The 22558-nt window shown below is 36.6% G+C and overlaps 1 protein-coding gene across 1 annotated transcript; it reads left to right on the top strand.

Moving 5' to 3' along the window:
• The first annotated feature begins 8145 nt into the window (after positions 1-8145).
• On the top strand, positions 8146-13301 carry LOC135623819 (uncharacterized). The gene is made up of 2 exons (XM_065127200.1): positions 8146-10276; positions 13053-13301. Exon 1 carries the CDS (start codon positions 8273-8275, stop codon positions 10130-10132), a length of 1860 nt encoding a protein of 619 aa, XP_064983272.1. The 5' UTR covers positions 8146-8272; the 3' UTR covers positions 10133-10276; positions 13053-13301.
• The last annotated feature ends 9257 nt before the right edge of the window (positions 13302-22558 follow it).

Here is a 22558-nt window from a genome sequence, read left to right as displayed (position 1 = left end):
TCTTTTATGATGAGTTTTTGATGACGTCACAAAAACACTATAAAGTTTTGAAAAAACAAGGTATTAATTGACAGATTGTGGATTAAATTGTTGGATTGGATCATATCGATATAATCTTTTACAATGTGTTTTCAATGACATCATAAAAATATTATAAAGCTAGCTAAAAAACATCGTAAAGCTCTATATGAACTATGTATTAAGGTTTGTTTCAAAGCCCTTTAATAAAGTCTCGATAGCTAACACTAATTACCTCCGACTATATCACCAACATTCTTCTGCATACCCTCATTTATATAGACAATATCACCAACAATATCACAAGCTATATATATATATATATATATATATATTCTGATGAATGTTTTCTTCAACTTAATTTACTATATGTTCCTCAACCAATTCAATTTTTACTATATCATCACTATCATTTAAGTCAAATCCGTAAGTTCGCATTCGAATGTTTTTGTCCTCATGATAAGTGATTTCTCTATCAATTGTATGTGCTGACCAATGACTCATCTCCCATTGGAAACTTATCCTTTTTTTTATCAATGTAGTTGAGAATAGAGAAAGCATCATCTAGAAGAGCATCAACCACAGTAAAGGTTTCATTTCTCTACTTATTTATGTTGGGTTCTTTTAACGTATCAAATATGGATCAAACAATTGTTTTATAGAATCAAAACCTTCATCTTCATTCAAAAACATATTTTATAGATCCAAAATAATGGATTAAGAATATTTACATACAACTTATTTAATCCACTATAATATGTATGAAATCCTATAACAATTAATAAACATATTAACATGAAAGCGTACCTGATGAATCCATTAGAGTATTTTCTGAATTGATTGGTGATTTGGTCTTCCAATTGCAAGTATCCTTTAAGAACTTTAGATTTCTCCTTGACGGGTGAAGAGAAGCTTCATTCGATACTGTAACCGAGGACCATAACCTTATTTATAGTCATAACTGATGAATCTACAATTATGATTGTATTCATAATTGATGAATCTGCAATTATGCCTCAAGAGTTTCATATTCCTAACTTATCTCGTCACTAAGTTAGGAACATGATGGTATCCACACAATTAATTTTCATAACAATTATGTCCTTTAGCCAAATAACTTTACTTTAATTAGATCACTTTAATTTTGACTAATCAAAATAATGGCTTAACACATTTAATTATACATGTGTGACTCTTTAAAATTCTAACAATCTCCCACTAAGTCACATATGTATCCTTATAAATGTGATATTCTTTATGAGCTCAAAACTATTGCCATTATTAAATAGGACATACAAAACAATCTCGTCCATTGACTATATTAATATAGGACCAAAGCGGTCTTCGCTATATCAATCATAGCTAAACCCATCAATGATCACTAATATTAATATAATCAAATGTCATAGATCAATTATGAAATGTGTAGCATGAAAATTACATGAATGTGATCTGTACATGTCAATTTTCAACTGGTCCAACTTTATCTTTATGAGATCATTAATAACTTTAATAGCCATAATGTACAATGTATAATAAACTGAAGCTTTATTTTTGATCAGAAAATATCTGTACAAATACAGAATCTGGCATAGAACATATAACAAACATATGACAAACTCCCACTAAACTAAAGTTTCCTCAAATTCTGATATACCCATATGAGCAGTATGCTCATGAAAAACCTTGGGCGGTACACCTTTTGTGAGAGGATCTGCCAACATAAAGTTTGTTCCCAAGTGTTCTATAGAAATTTGTTTACTTTGTACCCTTTCTTTCACAACTAGGAACTTGATGTCAATGTGCTTTGACTTAGTCGAACTCCTATTGTTGTTGGAGTATAAAACAGCTGATTTATTATCACAATATATCTTTAGTGGTCTTTCAATCCCTTGTAGTATTTGCAGCCCTGTGATAAAATTCCTCAGCCAAATTCCATGATTGGATGCCTCAAAACATGCTACAAATTCCGCTGCCATAGTGGAAGAAGCAATAAGAGATTGCTTGGCACTACGCCAAGAAATCGCCCCACCAGCTAACATATAAATGTAGCATGAAGTGGATTTCCTACTGTCTTGGCATCCAGCAAAATCGGAGTCAGAATACCCAATGATCTCCAAATGGTCTAATCTCCTATATGTGAGCATATGATCTTTTGTCCTCTTTAAATATCTCATGACTCTTTTAGCTGCCTTCCAGTGATCCATTCCAGGATTGCTTAAGTATCTGCCTAACACTCTAACAATGTACGCTATATCCGGATGCGTACAAACTTGTGCATACATTAGACTCCCTACAGCTGATGCATAGGGAATCTTCTGCATTTCTTGAGTTTCCAGATTTCCTTTAGGGCACTGATTGAGACTGAACTTGTCTCCCTTTGCGACAGGGGTGTCTCCTGATTTGCAATCATGCATGTCAAACCTTTTGAGTATGTTATCGATATAGCTCCTTTGTGATAATCCTAGAATACCCCGAGATCTATCTCGATGTATCAGGATTCCTAATACAAAAGAGGCATCACCAAGATCTTTCATCTCAAAATTTCTAGATAGAAATCTCTTGGTTTCGTGCAATAAGCCTCTATCATTTGTGGCAAGCAGAATATCATCCACATACAATATCAGGAAAATGAATTTGCTCTCACTGAATTTGTGATACACGCAATCATCAACGGCGTTCATCTCAAAACCAAATGAGATAATTACTTGATGAAATTTATGATACCACCGACGGGATGCCTGTTTTAGTCCATAGATGAATTTTATTAATTTACAAACCATTTTCTTTGGGTCTCCTGACACAAAGTATTCTGGTTGCACCATATAAATTATTTCATCAATGTTTCCATTGAGAAATGATGTTTTAACATCCATCTGATGAAGCTCTAAATCAAAATGTGCGGCTAGAGCCATAATTGTCCTAAAAGAGTCCTTCATTGAAACCGGAGAGAATGTCTCTTTATAGTCAATCCCTTCCTTTTGAGTATAGCCTTTTGCCACAAGACGTGCTTTATACCTCTTCACATTACCTTTAGAATCCCTTTTGGTTTTAAAAATCCATTTAAAACCAATGGGTTTCACACCTTCTAGTAATGGGACAAGTTCCCAAACTTTATTGTCTTGCATGGACTTATACTCTTGATTCATTGCTTCAATCCACTTATCTGAATTAGAATCCTCCATGGCTTGACGGAAGTTGATTGGATCATCTTCCATTATACTACTACTTTCTTCATGTTCCTAGAGAAATACCATATAATCATCTGAAATGGCACTCCTCCTTTTCCTAGTGGATCGTCGCAAAGGTGCTGGCTCTTGCGGCACAGATTCTTGAAGATGTTGAGTTTGTTCCTCATGAATAATTTCTTCATACTGCATAGGAGTTGAAATGACTATATCTTTTTGAGGTATAAAACTTTGCCATATTAGTAGCAACTATATGAATCGGATCAGAGTGAACCAATTCTTCCTCAAAGGTAAAGTCTTTAATCTTATTTCTCCTCCCAAACTCAATATCCTCAAAGAATGTAGCAATACCCGTCTCAAAAATATTTCTTGATTTGGGATCATAAAATTTATACCCTTTAGATCGCTCAGAATAACCAATAAAGTAACTGCTCATTATTCGGGGTTCCAATTTATTTTCATTAGGCCTGTAAGGCCTTGCCTCAGCTGGACAACCCCATACACGAAAGTGTCTTAAACTAGGCTTTCTCCTAGTCCAAAGTTCATAAGGAGTTTTTATAGTTGCTTTAGTTGGTACTCTATTAAGAATGTAAGCTGCAGTTTTTATTGCTACTCCCTAGAGTGACTCTGGTAAAGTAGATTGAGAAATCATACTTCTTACCATGTCCTTAAGTGTGCGGTTTCGTCTTTCAGCTACACCATTCATGCTAGGTGACCCAAGCATTGTATACTGAGGGACAATTCCACACTCCTCTAGGTATAAAGCAAATGGTCCTGGACGTTGTTCACTTGAGCCGTCATTTCTATCGTAATATTCCCCTCCACGGTTAGATTTGATGCTTTTTATCCTTTTACTGAGTTGATTTTCAACTTCAGCTTTAAATGCTTTGAACACACCCAAAGACTGAGATTTTTCATGTATTAGATACAGGTATCCATATCTAGAGTAATCGTCTATGAATGATATGAAGTATTGTTGACCATTCCATGAAGGTGTAGGAAATGGTCCACAAATATCTGTATGTATCAATTCTAAGACGTCCGTAGCTCTATATGCACCTGATCTCTTAGGTTTGGTTTGTTTACCTTTAATGCATTCAACACAAACATCTAGACCTGATAAGTCAATGGGATCAAGAATCTCATCTGACATAAGTCTTTCAACTCTATTTCTAGAGATATGACCCAAACGTTTATGCCATAATATACCAGAATTTTTAATTTTACATTTAGTACCTCGCAATTCCGCATTCAAGGTTTCATGATAGGATGCTATAGTATCAAGTAAATATAGATTGTCATAAGTCATAAATGAACCAGTTCCAATCATATTTGAATTTAAAGACAAAGTAAACTGATTGTTTCCAAATGAACAAGAATAACCAGATTTGTCCAAATAAGAAACAGAAATTAAGTTCCGTCTAAATGACGGTACAATAAAAGTGTCTTTTAAATCCAAATAATACCCGGTATATAATAACAATCTAAATATTCCTATAGCTTCCACATCTACCGATTTTTCGTCCCCCACATAAATGCTTCTCTCAGCATTATTAGGCCTTCGGTAGCTTAGGCAACCTTGCATTGATACACTGATGTTAGTTGTTGCACCGGAGTCTAACCACCAAGTGTTTCTAGGTACTGAAGTTAAATTGACTTCTGAACAAACCAAAGTAAGGAATGTTTCCTTTTTAGCATGCCAAGCATGATATTTAGCACAGTCCTTCTTTAAATGCCCAGATTTCTTGCAAAAGAAATAAGTATCATCCTTATTTTGTTTCTTCTGTACTGGACCCTTATCAGCCTCATTCTTTCCATATTTGTGTTTTCTTTTCTTGCCCTTAAAGTTGGTTTCGTTTAAAACCAATACTGGATTGAGGTTAGCAAATATTTTTATAAGAGAACCTAAATAAGATAACAACAGATAACCAAAAATTATGCTCATATTTATTACCATAAACTTAAGTAAATTCAAATAATGATATAACTCATCTCAAGATTCCAAGTGCAACATTAATATCTTGTCTTTGGACTTCAATATTAATTGCTAGTGGTAGTCTTGTTGTAATGATCAAATACTGATAATAAGGCATGTCAAATGAAAAACCCATCTTTAGATTGATTTATCATTTACATGTATAACTTTATAATTATCACGTATTACCATTACAAGTATGTATAAAATCCTGACAATCATTAACCTTCCTTTGGGCCGGATAATTACCGCATGGATGTAAATACACACTACATTTAATATTTTCATGAGAAATGTTATATATGAGAGGTCACTTTGGCGACTTCATATATTAAATTACTCAATCTAATATTAAACAATCATTAATTGAATTTGGACCATATTAGTCAAATTGTTTTGATCTTAATTTGTTGACTAAAATATTTAAAGCATGTAAATCATTCAATTTATGTCAACAAACGACTTTATAGAACCAATATTATGTTTAATCCAACATAATATTACAACAATATTATTAAACCAACATAATATTACAACAATATCTAATTAATTAAATTCATATTAATTAGATAAAATCCAAAAAGAATTTGGAAAATTTATGTCTAGTAGTGCAAAAATGAATTTTTACGTATTGATGAATAGGAAAAGACACGAAGTGGAAAAGATAATCCAAAATTAAACTGATATCACATGAGAAAAAGGCACTGAATTGAATGTGAAGCATATGATTACATAAAACCATAATCTTTTCCAACGATAATAGAACCAAATCACTTCAAAATATTGATGAAAACATCATTAAAATTCATGAGAAAAAAGCTTAAATGTTCATCAATCATTGTAAGATGGCTCTGATACCATTTGTTGGGTTCTTTTAACATATCAAATATGGATCAAACAATTGTTTTATAGAATCAAAACCTTCATCTTGATTCAAAAACATACTTTATAGATCCAAAATAATGGATTAAGAATATTTACATACAACTTATTTAATCCACTATAATATGTATGAAATCCTACAACAATTAATAAATATATTAACACGGAAGCGTACCTGATGAATCCATTAGAGTATTTTCTGAATTGATTGGTGATTTGGTCTTCCAATTACAAATATCCTTTAAGAACTTTAGATTTCTCCTTGACGGGTGAAGAGAAGCTTCATTCGATACTGCAACCGGGGACCATAACCTTATTTATAGTCATAACTGATGAATCTACAATTATGATTGTATTCATAATTGATGAATCTGCAATTATACCTCAAGAGTTTCATATTCCTAACTTATCTCGTCATTAAGTTAGGAACATGATGGTATCCACACAATTAATTTTTATAACAATTATGTCCTTTAGTCAAATAACTTTACTTTAATTAGATCACTTTAATTTTGACTAATCAAAATAATAACTTAACACATTTAATTATACATGTGTGACTCTTTAAAATTCTAACAATTTATTCATTTCAGTTCATATCATCTAAACAATATATGACATCATTTACATCATGTTTTTTAAATAAGTGATATAAAAATATTGTTACAACATTTTTATGAAGTCTTTACGGTATTGTCAATCATGTTCAGAAAATATTATAAAGTTAACATAAAAATAATGTAAAGGCTCTGTTTCCCTACTTTCATTGATTCTAGTCTCTACCATCTAAGTAATTACAATCGGATATCACTTATATCATATTTTCCAAACAATTAATAAAAAGATATCATTTTTCTTTGAAATGTTTTTATATTAACTTTAAAGTGTTTTTATTCGTATACAAAGAATACTGTAAAGTTCACATAAAAATAATGTAAAGGTTTCATTTTTCTAATTCTTTCATTCATTCCAACCCATACCATCTAAATAATTACAGTAGTATATACTCAGCATCATGTTTATTATGCAAGTGATGAAAATATCTCGTTAATAGTGTTTTTATGTTGACTTTACAATATTTTCATTTGTATTCAGAAAATATTGTAAAACCTTAATCATTCAATATATTCATGTACGAAACAATTTTAAAAGAAATAAAACATGATGAAATTAATGAAAAAGATTGATTAAACTTACATTTTTACCGATGAGACTCTTGGGATTGATAGGGAAAGAAAACCTACAAGACACTGTCAACATAAGTAAGAAATAATTTACAGAAGAGAAAACAAAAAGAGAACATAAGATTTGAAAGAACACCTACCTCAAATAATCCCCTAGTTGGAAGAACATAAGACACAATGATTTCTTTGAAGGGAGATTACAATCACAACTTGATACAAGAGAGGGGACCTAAAGATATATTTTGATAGAAGGGGGTGTGCTGAAGCGAAAGAGAGGAACCCTCGATCTAAACAATATAAAGTCCTAAACTGACTCCAATGGATCAGGCCGCCGATCCATTCACATGAACTGATCCATAGGATATAGCACACTGTTGGAAAAGAGAGATCAACTTTTGGAGGGGTAATTTTGAGATTTTAAAATTAAAGGATCACCAAATTGAAAAAAAAATAAAAGAGGGATGATTTTGAGAAATACCTATTGAGTATTTTGTTAAAAAAAATCATCCTATCACTTAAATAACAAATTTCTAGTTAAAATATAGGCCACCATAGTCTCTACCCTTGAGAAAAACTGACGCATGAGATCGTTTGTCTATTTATTATTCGTAGGCTCATGCGAACTCCAAATGGTATAGATATCTATCGTTCGTTATCATCACGTGAGAAAAACTGACGCATGAGATCGTTATTTATTATTCATAGGCTCATGTGAGCTGTTACGATGGCTGCGACTCGGTGCCCGCAAGCGCATCGTCGCTGTGGAATTCCATCACAAAAAATGCCAATCTCAAAGTAGATCATAACAACATGAAGGGTAAAAACCATAAGCTATAGTTTTAGTTGAACTGATCCGAAGAATTAACAGAACAGTTGTCGAACTTCAACACGCGAAAAAGAGGGGTTCCCCTTCTCCTTCTTCCTCTCTGTGTCTCTCTCTCGTCCTTGCGCATAGCTTTTCACGATTAGGGTTTTACTGCTGTAATTCGTTTGAAACCCTAACCGGAGATCTCCCTTCCTCAACGATGGACCACGGCGGCGGCGGGGGAGGCGGAGGGTTCCATCGGAGCGAGGCGATCTCCGCCGTGCAGGACGAGGAGCAGTTCTACGGGGAGGACGATGAATACGACGACCTCTACAGCGACGTCAACGTCGGGGAGGGATTCCACCAGACGTTCCACGGTGGCGACGATGCAAGGGGTTTCCAGGATCGGGACGAGAGACTGAGCGACCACCCTCCGCCACCGCCTCAGGATCCGCCCCAGCAGCCGGTGGTGGAGCCCTTGGAAAGGGTTCAGATACCCGGAATCGCCGGGGAGCCGAAGATCGAGCGGCCTGCTGATAGATCCGGCGGTTTCCCCGACCCAGGGATTAGACCAGGGGGCGAGTCGGTAGATGGGGCTAGACAGCCTGCGCTGCTACCTCCACCGCGGCTTCCGGTGGCGTCGGGTACAGGTAGAACTGATCTGGGTCAGTCTTCCAGTAGATCTGTCCAGATCCAGGGACATAATGAGAATACTAGCTACGTCAACGAGGGTTTACAGAGGCCGGGGGGTGGCTTTGGGAACGTGGGTTTCCAGAGGCAAGGAGGTGGCGGAGGTGTAGTTGTACTTGCAGGTAACTCTAATGGCGTGGCTGATGCAGGTGGCAGTGGCGGAGCCGGAGTTGGTGGCACCACTCTTTTTGTTGGCGAACTCCATTGGTGGACGACGGATGCAGAGCTTGAGGCAGAGCTCTGCAAATATGGACAGGTGAAAGAAGTGAAATTTTTTGATGAGAGGGCGAGCGGGAAATCAAAAGGATACTGTCAGGTTGATTTCTATGACCCAATGGCTGCAGCAGCCTGCAAAGAGGGTATGAATGGGTACATTTTCAATGGTAGGCCTTGTGTTGTGGCATTAGCTTCACCACACACTGTTCGGCGAATGGGTGAGAACCAAGTGAACAAGAACCAGCAGGCATCAGCCCAGTCCCAGCCACCTGCACTTGCTCAGAAGGGTAGAGGAGGTGGTGGGCCTTCAGTTGGTGGACGTGGAGGTGGCGGTGGTGGTGGGAATTGGGGAAGAGGTGGTGGGATGGGAAACAGAGGGCCGATGGGTAATATGAGAAACAGAATAGGTCCAGTTGGTGGAAGGGGTATCATGGGTAATGGTGGAATTGTTGCCCCACCGCCACCTGTGTTGCATCCTGGAGCTATGCTTGGTCAAGGCTTCGACCCGACAGGCTATGGAGCAGCAATGGGGAGAATGGGTGCTGGCTTTGGAGGTTTTCCTGCCGGTGCAGCTGGGGCTCCTTTTCCTGGAATGATGCCGTCGTTCCCGCCTGTTGTGGCTCCTCATGTCAACCCAGCTTTCTTTGGGCGGGGATTGGCTCCTGGTGGCATTGGGATGTGGTCTGATCCCAATATGGGTGGATGGGGAGGTGAAGAGCAGTCCAGCTATGGAGAGGATGCCACATCTGATCAGCAGTATGGAGAAGGGAGCCATGGGAAGGATAGGATGGCGGAAAGGGACCGCTACAGTGCTCCAGACAGGAAACCTGAAAGGGAGAAAGATATGGGTTCTGGGCAGGACTGGCCAGAGAGAAGATACCGTGATGAGAGGGAAAGGGATACAGGGAGAGATAAGGAAATGGGTCCTGAGAGGGATCGAGAATGGGAGAGGGAAAGGGAGAAGGACAGAGAAAGAGATAGGGAAAGGGAGCACGAAGTTGATCGAGAACGCAATAGATATCGAGATGACAGAGATAGACGTAGTGATCACTATAGGCACAGGGATCGGGAGCCAGATCGTGATGATGACCGGGACAGAGGGAGATCATCTAGGCCTCGCAGCAAGTCGAGGGAGGTTGAACATTCAAAGAGGCGCCGTCCATCATCTGAATGATTTAGGCCCTTTGCAATGTCCTCAGCGCGGAAAGATGTTATTAAGCTCTTAAGCATATGTTTTAGTATCTGCTCTTTTGACAGGTTAAATATATCTTTTTTGAGAATCCTTGCGAGGGCCCTGCTAAGTGATATGACCAAAGAGGTAAGCTGATTTTCATTTCCTCTGTACTCGTACACATATTGGTATGTAATTCTTTGGTAGCTGATGTACTTCATCAAAAAGACATCTCATAACCTTTAAATATATATTTTAATAATATTATGATCATCCAATGAGTCTATTACTTGTCCTGAGTTGGTTGTTCATCACTCATTAATTGAGGCTTGGTTTGGTTTCACATAAGGTTTTTGACATAAGCTTGTCGCCCAAGTTTCATTAGAATAATTAGTATTGTTTTGTATGATTGGGAATTATTTCATGTTTTTTTAAGATAGTGATATTCCTTTTATTTCTCATTTGATAGAATCTTCATATTACCACATTTGAAGCATAGCAGGTGGTTGATATGGAGTATACCTTTATCGAGTCCTAGATTCCTGGGCAATAGTCCGAGCCACAAACTTCACTTAAAGTTGGTTTTCCATTTGAGCTATTTAATGTATATAAGTTATCACAAATTTTCGCCTTTTCAAAAAGAAAACTATATTGTTCATTAATTCTCTTTAGAGGAACAATAAGACACAGAAGAACTTGGAAGCTATTTCTAGTATTGTAGGTATGTTGAACTTAGAGACACTTTGTATATTAGCCAAGTAACATATGAGTTTTATATGCTAATGCAGATACATATTCATCATATTCATACAAGAACATATAACTAGTCATGTGTGCAAATATGTGTATTGGTTGGGAATGATAGCTTAGGCTCGTTGAGGATTGTTTCAACTGCCTGTGGTAACATTAACTTAACAAACTTATCAGGAAACTTAGTTTTAGGCCATCTCTTTGCAGCTATGTTGACTAAAATATCTGTATGTGTAGTGTGGTCTATGCTATGTTGCTGGATGAATAAGAGTTGAATTACTTATTATGTCAGCTAAGTTTTAATTACATTGGGTACTTTGAAATAGTATGTGAAATCATACTGGTCATTGATCAGACTTCTGCTATAGGTTGGTATGGTGTATCACTGCCATACAAAACAATTAAAAAAGTAAAAAAAAAGAATAATCAGAAAGAATATTTTCTTTTTCTCCTCCTGCCACGCAGTCAGTGTCCTGGAGGGGTTGCCAAAGGGAGGAGAATTGGCAGCTGGTCGGATTTGGTGAGTGGTGGTGGTTGAGGGGTAGTGGAAGAGGAGACAATGAGAGAGTGTTACAACAAAACTGGAGTGTTTTGTAAATTTTATCTTGTGTTTCTTTTTCAACAAGTTTCAATTAGTTGATATGGGCAGTATCAATTGAGTTTAACTGAAACCAAGTGTTCCGCATACTAGTTGGTGCTAACAAAGCTGCAAAGTGCAAGAATCTTTGGTTCTTCATATCCTTCTATTTAGTTACTGATATTTTACATTGTGCATTTGTGATTTTCCTTTTTGATCTGTATGGGTTGTGCTATTGTTGACACATGGTCCTTCCTAGACTTTCCTAGGATATGATAAATAGATATATGATTATGCCAAGATCCCTTCTTTTCTTGCCTATAACCAGCTGAGTTGAGTTAGATTGAACCATGGTCCTTCTCAGGGGTTGCCTAGGAATTAGATCAGACATTTGAAATGAGGTACTTTAAGGACTAGTCTAAAATTTATCTAGGCTTGAGTGTCTTTCCATACAGGATTTGTTTACTTGGAGTTTAATCTGGACTATCATGTCCAGTCGGAAAGGATGATGTCCTCACATGGTAGCAAATTAGGTAGGTCTGCAAGAGGGGAATCTCTTTCTAAGTGACTGAATGACCTTAAGAAGTTTTTTGTTTGAATGTTGGTTGATGAGGCAACCATCATGAACACCATGTTCTGTCACAAAATCTTTAAAGTTGTGTTAGTTGTTTTAGTGAAAGTTCCATCACAAAAAAATTCTGTAGCTTTTATATCTGAACAAATATGAGAATTATATAATGCATGCTGTTGCCGAAGATGCTATAACACCAAGTTTCCATAATGTTAAGGATGGCAATGGGTATCCATGAATTTCTTTATCTGTTCATGAAGCTGGTTGTACCATAAAAAAAATGAAAACAAACTGCCATGTACCCGAACCTGTTCAAGTCTAACTTGATACCTATTTTTCTATTGGTGCTTGTCTTGAACCTGATCAATGTGTATGTCTGGTCTAAGGAGGTAGGTGTTGGTACCTGTAAAAACCTGGCATGCTGCCATTTCTAAAAAATCATGCTTCTATAAGGTAGGGTTCCCTTTTTATCCCATTGGGCGTGTTGGGGTAAGTTGTCCCATATCCTATAAGTCTCATCTATGCTTACTTGACTTGATAATTGCTTTCATCAATCCAATTATTAATTGCATATGTATAAAAATTGATAAGTTTAGATGCTGCATATGGATATAAGAAGAGTGAGCATATGGAAATCTGCAAAGTACACTTTTATGTTATATAAGATACTGGTTTAATTACTTGAACCAGCAGTCTTACTTTGTGCATGTATATTTCATTGCATTTTGGTAATTGGCGACTTAATTTAGATGCAACACGTAACACATCCTTCTTCTTCTGATGATTTAATTTAAATCCATTGACTTGTTCGTTAAATCCTTAAATGTTAACTTTGCTTTGTGAACATTAGGCAAGAAATTTATTATATATATATATATTATATATATATATATATAATATGTGTGTATATATATGTGTGTATATATGTGTGTATATATATATATATATATTCTAGTTTTCTTATAGACAGAACTGGTATGCTGAAATACGTAGTTGACTCTGTGTATTTGGTCTTCCATCTGCAGCTGAAGTTTCTTTTATCACCTACCCCTGGGCAATTTCTTCTTGGTGTTGTCATTGACCTTCAAGCATCGAGATTGTGGTTTGCCTCGTTGGTGCATGCTGTTTGAATTAAAATTGAACTACTGGGTGGTAAGTTTTGACATGATATATGGGACTTGGTAGTGTGATTAGTCTGCTGAAAGAACTATTATAGACACTCCATCAGTTATGCTATGCTATATCAGACATGGAACTATTATCATGTTTTTATATAGCTCTTTGCAAGGTTTGTCATGGTGTCAATCAAAGGCTGCACATGGTTGGCAGGGTTACTGAAACTGATAAAGTGGCCACACATTGATATTGGTGGTCCTTCAAGACCATGCCCAACAGTAACTCTGGTCAGCCAGACACCATGGGAATGAGATTTTGGATCTGCCTGTTCTTAATTACTTTTTTTTTTTTTTCATTCTTTCTGTAACTGGTTGATAGATTGGGTGATTTCCAAGTGATTTCTTAGATAAGGCAGTTCTTTTTATGTCCCCCTTGTAGGTATTGATTGATAGATTAGGGTGATGCCCAAGTCATTGCTTAGATATGGCAGTTGCTTTCTGCCATGACTGTATGGTACATAGGGTGATTCCACAGTCATTGCTTAGATATGGCAGTTGTCTTTCTCATCTTGTTGTAACTTGTTAATAGATTAGGTGATTTGTAAGTCATTCATTTAGATATGTTAATGATTGGAGAAATGTAGAGCTTTCTTCACAATGTAAATTTGGACACATGCCATAGCAATGAAATGCTGAATCTTTTCTGAAATCAGTATCCGGAATTAGTTGTCTACTCAGTGATTGCTTCTATTGGTACAGCATATTATGGTTGTATGTCAGATGGTGTCAATCTTTGATGAATAATATTGTTGTATGTCGTCAAAATTGTAGTAGCCTTTATGCTGTTGGTCAAAGATGTATCAGGTTGTCTGATACACCATCTGTAGCCAGAGTTAAAGATGTATTATTGAGGTGGGGAATGGATCTGTGGTTGGGTTTTTGTTAGATATGTGGTTTTTATGGCTTTTCCTAGTAGGTTGTTTTGACATGGAACCAATGCTTGCTGTGCTGTAATCTGGAACAGGGATTTGAATGAAAAATAAAATGTAGATATTTGTGATGTGCTGATCTGATTGCTCCTAGAGGATTTTATCAGATACATCATGATGACCGAGGGGAGACATGTAATGCTTGTGTGTTTTGGAATCCTCATTCATATATATAATGTAATCTGGAACAGGGATTTGAATGAAAAATAAAATTTAGATATTTGTGATGTGCTGATCTGATTGCTCGTAGAGGATTTTATCAGATACATCTTGATGACCAAGGGGAGATGTAATGCTTGTGTGTTTTGGAATCCTCATCAATATAAAGTAGAACTTTATAACAATGATTACTTGAAGCACAATTTAGATTCTTTTATCCATATAGAATACATATATGACTAATAATCATCATTCCATCAAATACTTAAGGATCACTCCCACAAATAGTGGTCGGAGAGAATTTGGGATGAGTTTGTGTTCATGGAAACAAATTTATATCATACGGAATCATCCTACTTATCCTTAGATAGTAAAATAACGTTATCTCATATTGGTTATATCTATATCGGGATAAAATAATATATTAAAATATATTTTTTAAATATCATTAAAGTTAAATAATATCAATTACCCTTCAACTAACTTAAATCATAGTTTAATAGATCCAATTAAACTCATTTTAATTAGAATATAACTGAATTAATCTCTAATCCTCATTTAACTAGCTTAGAACTACATTAAATTAGTATAATTTGAATGGTATAATTTAGATTAAATAAATTTAAATAAGTCAAATAGATTCGTAATCATCTTGAATTAATATAAACTAATTAAATTTTATTTAGTTCAATTAGGGCCCACATCAAACAAAATAGACTACATAACACAATGCTTATGTTAGGCCAACCCATGTATTGGTTATGCATTACACATGATTGTGTATGTGCCATACTAGTGTTAGGATCGTAAATTGCACTAAGAGAGAGGAGGAGAAGGCGGGGGAGTGAATTAGTGCTGCCGTAAAATTATGATTTTGATTTAGAAAATTTTCGTTCGATAAAGCTTACATTAGAAATGAGTTTAACTTTAAACGTTCGTAAGAGTAGTGAGCAAGTAAATCAGTTTGTAATAAAAATGAAAAGCATAAAGTAATTACAAATCATATTTACAGTGGTTTGGTCTATTGAATCTCGGATTTTGATAATAAAACTAATTGATGAGTTTATGATCTAATATGCGTATTAAAAGACGAAGGACTAGCTTCGATCATGAAGAGACAATTACATTAGGAAGTATCAATGTTGGGCTAGAGTGAAACATGTCAGAAGATTGGACGTCGAGCTAGAGGATCGGTTGACATGTCGACAGAAGACTTTGTGCCATGAGTTTGGGCATCAAGCCTAAAATAGCGGACATTGCACCAAGGAGATCGGAGTTGCGGAGATCAACATACCGATTAGACAAATGGCCGCAAAAGAGGACGATGCACCAAAGGATAGGACGAAGCATCGATGAACCAATGACATGTCGGACAACATGTGATTAATGCTTTGTAATAATTATCTAGATCGAAGTAGTTTTAAGTTGTAATTGGGTTGGAATTAGGCCAACTCAATTATAGGTCAATTGGGCCAATGTTGGGGCTGTTTTTGGCCGAGAAAGACCCATTTAGTTGTCACACCCCTAAAAATATCCATGATATTTAAAATTTTTTTTTTGTCTCAACTAACCCAGGATCCAAACACACGTTTGAGGTCACTAAGAAAACATTCAGATCAAATTTCACCTCTATAATCTATCAATTCATAACCCTGTGCAATTCATAAACATAGCATACATCACTCGATAATTCATGCAATCTGAACTCAACTCACCAAATAAAAATCACAATATAAATCCACAAGTGGGGAAATCTATGCAGTCACCAGAATCATCGATTTACCATAAGTTCATATCATTACACAAATTTAATTTAACATTCCAAAATCCTATACACAAGGGATCCTTTATCTTACACAAAATCCACAGGTCCAGATTCATCGTCACATTTCATAATATGCAGAGTAACTTATACACAACTACATATATGCTAACAAAAGTTCTGCCCAACGTCTTCTAAACTCTCCACTGTCTCAGCCCATTCTTAACATTTAAGCAAGCGATACGCTATCCTGAAAAATTTATCAACAAATGGGGTGAGCATAAAGAGCTCAGCAAGTGACTAACATATCCATATCAAAATAGTACAATTTCCAAAGAGATGCAGTTTTCAAACACAAAGCAGAATATACGATTTCGTATACTTAATATCATTAGGAGCAGAAATCATAGTTGTCCTTTTTAATCATACATATTTGGTTCCTGACAGATGGGGCATAGAGTAATTGGAGCATATCAGAAACAAAGGAAACATATCGGAGCTTATCAATGGCATTTAAAATGTTCCAAATCACATCAACGACATATGGAACATTACGAAGCAAAATCAACAGTGAATGAAGCATTTCAGAGCATATCAAACTCATATGTCGTACAGAAGCTCAAACGTCGTCCTTGACGTTGCAATCATATCATAACTATCCAGAGCACGAACAGAAATAACTCACAAAAACTCTGGATGTCATATCAAACATATAGAGGGTGTAGTGGGATCTCAGTCAGAATGTGATTCATCCATTTCTGAATGACCACCTGACAAAAGTCTCCCACGTCTGGGAGCTCCATCCACCCACGTCTAGGTGAAGTCAAAGGGGCCGGCAGAGCATCGCAGGCTCTAAGCAATATCCCACAAAGCGGGACCCCACAAAGCGGGCAAATAAGCGCATACCAGAATATCCCTCAAAGCGGGACCCCACAAAGCGGGCAAATCAGCGCATACCCTTTACCATTTCTGGCAAAGGTCCAGACAATCCCACACACCAGAGTACAAGAAGGCAGTTTCAACAAAAAGTAGCATATAACGGAAGCACACGCGGAACAACCAAACGTACATGTGCCTTTTCAAAAGCAGTGTGATGCAAGGAACAAATCTCTCACAAAAGTATTCATTTTAGGAAAGAAATGAAAGCAAGAGTGTACAGGGATTCCAAGCAATTATAATCAGCTCAATTGCAATAAGAAGATTAGGCGAACTCAAGTATCCAAAGGAAATGGAACAGAATATGCGAAATCGACCAAAGCTCGATTTCGGACAGAATTCCAGTGGCACATCAAACAAATATTTCAGAATAACAATTATGCTCCAATACCCATAAGAAGGCTATGGTCGAATCATATATCAATCTATATTCGGATGGAACAGATTTCATATGAAACAGGGCTCCCAACACAGAGTTACCTCTGATTTGGTAACACAAGGTCAAAATCACAATCACTGTTTTACAGAATTTATAGGGTCGGATTCAACAGACGGTAGGGTGGGCAATTGAACTCCAAAATTTTCAAACTGTATGTCCAAAGAAATATTTTCAAATCTAGTTTCAAATAAAATCAGTTTGGTACAAATCAGAATTCTCAACAGGGAGTTATAGATAACTTAGTATCGATAGGTCAGAAATCTTGAAGTCTGTTTTACAGCATCTATAGTCTCATTTGAAAGAAAAGTTTGGGTAAGTATTCGGTGTCCAAATTCTACAAAATCGGTGTCAAAAGAAAGACATAAGAGTCTAATTACAAACAAAATAGTTCCTGCCTGAATTCACATTTTGTGCTAAAACTTATAGCCGAAACAGTGTATAGGGGTCAATATACCGAAAATATTTCAGAATCCATGGTTTTAAGTCCAAAGAGAGACATATCAGTTTCTAAATAGAAATCTTCCAATTTATTTTGAATCAACATAAAAACAGAGTCTAATACTTCTGTAGGATGGGGTTAGAACACTTGCCTTTGGAAATTTTGACCCGAAATGACAAGATTAAAGCAAGAACCCTAAAAGCCCCAATTTTCTTCCTCTTCTTCTTCTTCTTCTTCTTCTTCTTCTTTCTTTCTTTCTTTCTTTCCCTGATCACCCACGAGCTGCCTCCTCTGCTTCCTTAACAACGAAGGCAGAGAAGCTTAAGCGGTGGAATTTGTCATTTGGTGCATTTTGCAGTTTAGTCCTTGTTTTTATCATATTCACGATTAGGTCCTTAGGGTTTACATATAGGTCCTCAGATTCTTTCTTTTTTTATTTTTTTTTTTTTTAACAGATCTCCCAAATCTTAAAAATAAGTTACCTCTAATTCATACTCTATTTCTTTTGTCAATTAAAATAGATGCTTACATTATCACCAAAAATTATACGAACACTCGGAAATGAGGGGTGTTACACTCTCCCCCCCTTAAAAGAAAAATTTAGTCCTCTAAATTTATCGTACCTCTATTCGATGAAAAGACGAGGATACACCTTTTTCATTTCCTCTTCTAGCTCCCAAGTTGTCTCTTCTCCAGAATGATGTCTCCAATTTACTTGAACTAGTGGGACGACCCGATTCCTTAGGACTTTTTCTTTCTTATCAATAATCTGAATAGGCTCTTCCACATAGGATAGATCTTTATCGAACTCCACCAGCTCATACTTAATGATGTGAGAAGGGTCATACATATACTTTCTAATCATCGAGACATGAAATATATCATGGACATGGCTCAATGCGGGTGGTAAGGCAATCCTGTAAGCGACAGAACCAACCCTCTCAAGAACCTCAAAAGGTCCAATAAATCTTGGGCTTAACTTTCCTTTCTTCCCAAACCTTATAATGCCTTTGGAAGGGGAGACTTTTAAGAATACAAAATCTCCGATTTCAAACTCAATATCTCGTCTCCTATTATCGGCATAACTCTTTTGACGACTCTGAGCAGCTTTTAACCTTTTCCTTATAACTTGAATTTTCTCGGTAGTTTCTTGTACCTTGTCCGGTGCTAACAACTTTCTGTCCCCAACTTCCTCCCAACATATAGGTGTTATGCACTTTCGCCCATATAAAGCTTCATACGGAGCCATCTGAATACTTGAATGATAACTATTGTTATACGTGAACTCGACAAGTGAAATATCCTTATCCCATTCACCTTTCCAATCCATAACATAGGCTCTAAGCAAATCCTCAAGTGTTTGAATTGTTCTTTCTGACTGACCATCAGTCTGAGGATGATATGCAGTACTAAACTTAACTTTAGTGCCCATAGATTCCTGTAACCTTCTCCAGAATCTAGAGAGAAATCTGGAGTCTCTATCAGAGATGATCTCCTTTGGAATACCATGAAGTCTGACTATTTCATTAACATATAAATCTGCAAGTCTATCAAGCGAATAAGTCATATTAATCGGAAGGAAATGTGCAGATTTTGTTAACCTATCAATGATAACCCAAATAGCATCATGCTTCCTCGAGGTTCTGGGTAGTCCTGAAACAAAATCCATAGTAATACATTCCCATTTCCATTCCGGTATAACTAAAGGTTGCAGCAACCCTCCAGGTCTTTGGTGTTCTACTTTGATTTGCTGACACGTCAAACATTTTGAAACATACATTGCAATTTCCTTCTTCATGCCTTCCCACCAATAATAACTTTGAAGATCTCTATACATCTTAGTGCTCCCAGGGTGTAGGGCGTACTTTGAAGTATGACTTTCATTTAGGATTTGATTCTTGATATCTAGTTCATTTGGTACACATACTCTCTCCCCAAATCTCAATAGGCCATCCTTTGAAACTTGAAATTGTGGCTTCAATTCCTTTTCTACTTCACTCCTCAAGTAGATTAAGTGTGGATCTCGTAATTGTCCCTCCTTAATTTGTTGCATAAGATCAGACTGCATTTGAATGGAGGCCATCAAAATCATCGAGTCTTGCTCTTTCCTCAAAGCTTTCAAATCAAAATTTTCTTCTATTAGCTTCCATTGCTTCACGACCAGACTAGCCATAAAACTTGTAGATTTTCTACTAAGTGCATCAGCTACAACATTGGCCTTGCCCGGGTGATAACGGATGGCACAATCATAATCCTTCAGAAGTTCTATCCATCTTCGCTGCCTCATGTTCAACTCCTTCTGAGTGAAAATGTATTTTAAACTCTTGTGATCAGTGAAGATTTCAAACTGTCGACCATACAAATAATGTCTCCAAATCTTTAGAGCAAAAATGATTGCTGCTAATTCCAAATCATGAGTTGGATAATTCAATTCATAACCTTTAAGTTGCCTAGAAGCATAAGCAATTACTCTCCCTTCCTGCATCAAAACACATCCTAGCCCCTTTCTTGAAGCATCAGTATAAACTACAAATCCCTCACTACCACTTGGAATAGTGAGAATAGGGGCACTAGTCAATCTTCTTTTTAACTCTTGAAAGCTTTGCTCACAATCATCGCCCCATACAAATTTCATATTCTTCTTAGTGAGTTTGGTGAGAGGTTGAGCAATTCGAGAAAATCCCTCCACAAATCTCCTGTAATAACCTGCCATGCCCAAGAAACTTCTAACCTCTGTTACATTTGTTGGTACTTCCCATTCAACTACAGCTTCTATTTTCCTTGGATCAACAGATATACCCTTCCCTGAAATCACATGACCTAAGAAAGCAACTTCATTCAACCAAAATTCACATTTGCTGAACTTCGCATACAACTTCTTTTCTCTCAGTATGGACAACACATCTCTCAAGTGTTCCTCATGCTCCTGGTTACTCTTTGAATACACCAATATGTCATCAATAAATACAATTACACAGATATCCAAGAGCGGTTGAAATATCCTATTCATTAGTTCCATAAAAGCTGCAGGGGCATTTGTCAAACCAAACGGCATCACCAAGAATTCATAATGACCATATCGAGTTCTGAAAGCTGTTTTTGAAATATCCTCCTCCTTGATCTTTAACTGATAGTAACCTGACCTCAGGTCAATCTTAGAGAATACTTGTGCACCCTGCAGTTGATCAAACAAATCATCAATTCTAGGTATGGGGTATTTGTTTTTGATGGTCACCTGATTCAACTGTCTATAATCAATACAAAGCCTCAATGTTCCATCCTTCTTCTTCACTAATAGTACCGGAGCACCCCATGGGGACACACTGGGTCGTATGAAACCCTTATCTAATAATTCTTGTATTTGCTTCTTTAATTCTTCAAGCTCAAGTGGTGCCATTCTGTAGGGAGGCTTAGATATTGGGGCGGTACTGGGGACTAGATCAATAGCAAATTCACCCCCTCTATCTAGAGGTAAACCAGGCAAGTCGTCTGGAAATACATCAGGGAATTCTTTGACCACTGAAATTTCATCAAGGTGGGTTTCCTGATTTGAATGCTCCTTTACACACACCACATAACAAAAACAACCTTTCTGCATAAGATGATAAGCTTGAAGTGCGGATATTAAGCAAGGAGGCAAATCATGCTTAATGCCCTCAAAGAAAAATATAGGCTGATCTAGTATGCAGAAAGTAATTATTTTTTTGTAACAATCAATACTAGCGTGATGAGAAGATAACCAATCCATGCCGAGTATAATATCAAAGCCCTGGATCTCTAGGAGAATCAAATCAGCAAGGAATTCGTGGTCTCCAATAGAGATCAAACAAGATGGGTAGACCAAGTTTGTTGCCAATGAATCTCCAACAGCAGTTGTTACATATAACATATAATCCAGGGATTTAGGTGGAATATCCAAGTGACAAGCAAAGTATTTTGAAACAAACGATAAGTTGGAGCCGGGATCAAACAAAACTTTTGCATTTCTTTTAGAAACATGAAGAATACCTTCCACCACTGATTTAGAAGCTCTAGAATCTTGTTCAGTGATAGCGTATACTCTAGCATGGGCTGAGGGTCTAGGAGACAGTGGCTCTCTTTTCCTGTTCAGTGGGCAATCTTTTATTTGATGACCTAGCTTTCCACAATTAAAACATGCTCCAGTCACCCGAAAACACCGACTTGTCTCATGATTTAATCCGCATTTTTCACATAACTGAGTCCTCCCCCATGGTTTCCTTTTCTCAAATCCAGATGTCTTAAACCTCTTGTTACTATCTTCGTATTCATTTTCTCTCCTGCTTTTGCTAGTAAATTTGTTCCTTTGGTTCTTGCCAATGATTTCTTGAATTTCCTCCTTGTCTCTTTCAATTTTCAAAGCTCTTTCTACTGTATCAGCATATGTTTGTAATTTTAAAGCTGACATTCGGCTTCTTATTGCCGGCCGTAATCCCCTTTCAAACCTTCTTGCCTTTCTAGATTCATCATCAGTCATATGTGTGGCAAACCTGGAGAGCTCAGTAAATTTAGATTCATACTTTGTAACCGTCATGCTTCCCTGGATAAGATTCAAGAACTCCAATTCTTTTTGCTCTCTCATGCAATCTGGAAAATATTTGTCGTAAAACTTTTCTTGGAATAACTTCCATGTCATTGGCTCATGTTTGATTTCAGACATCCTCTTAATCATTC

The sequence above is a fragment of the Musa acuminata genome, chromosome BXJ1-3 (genome assembly GCF_036884655.1).
Source record: "Musa acuminata AAA Group cultivar baxijiao chromosome BXJ1-3, Cavendish_Baxijiao_AAA, whole genome shotgun sequence".
Classification (NCBI taxonomy): Eukaryota; Viridiplantae; Streptophyta; class Magnoliopsida; order Zingiberales; family Musaceae; genus Musa; species Musa acuminata.
Note: the sequence above shows the minus strand (reverse complement) of the source record. Positions and strands in the feature narration are given on the sequence as shown.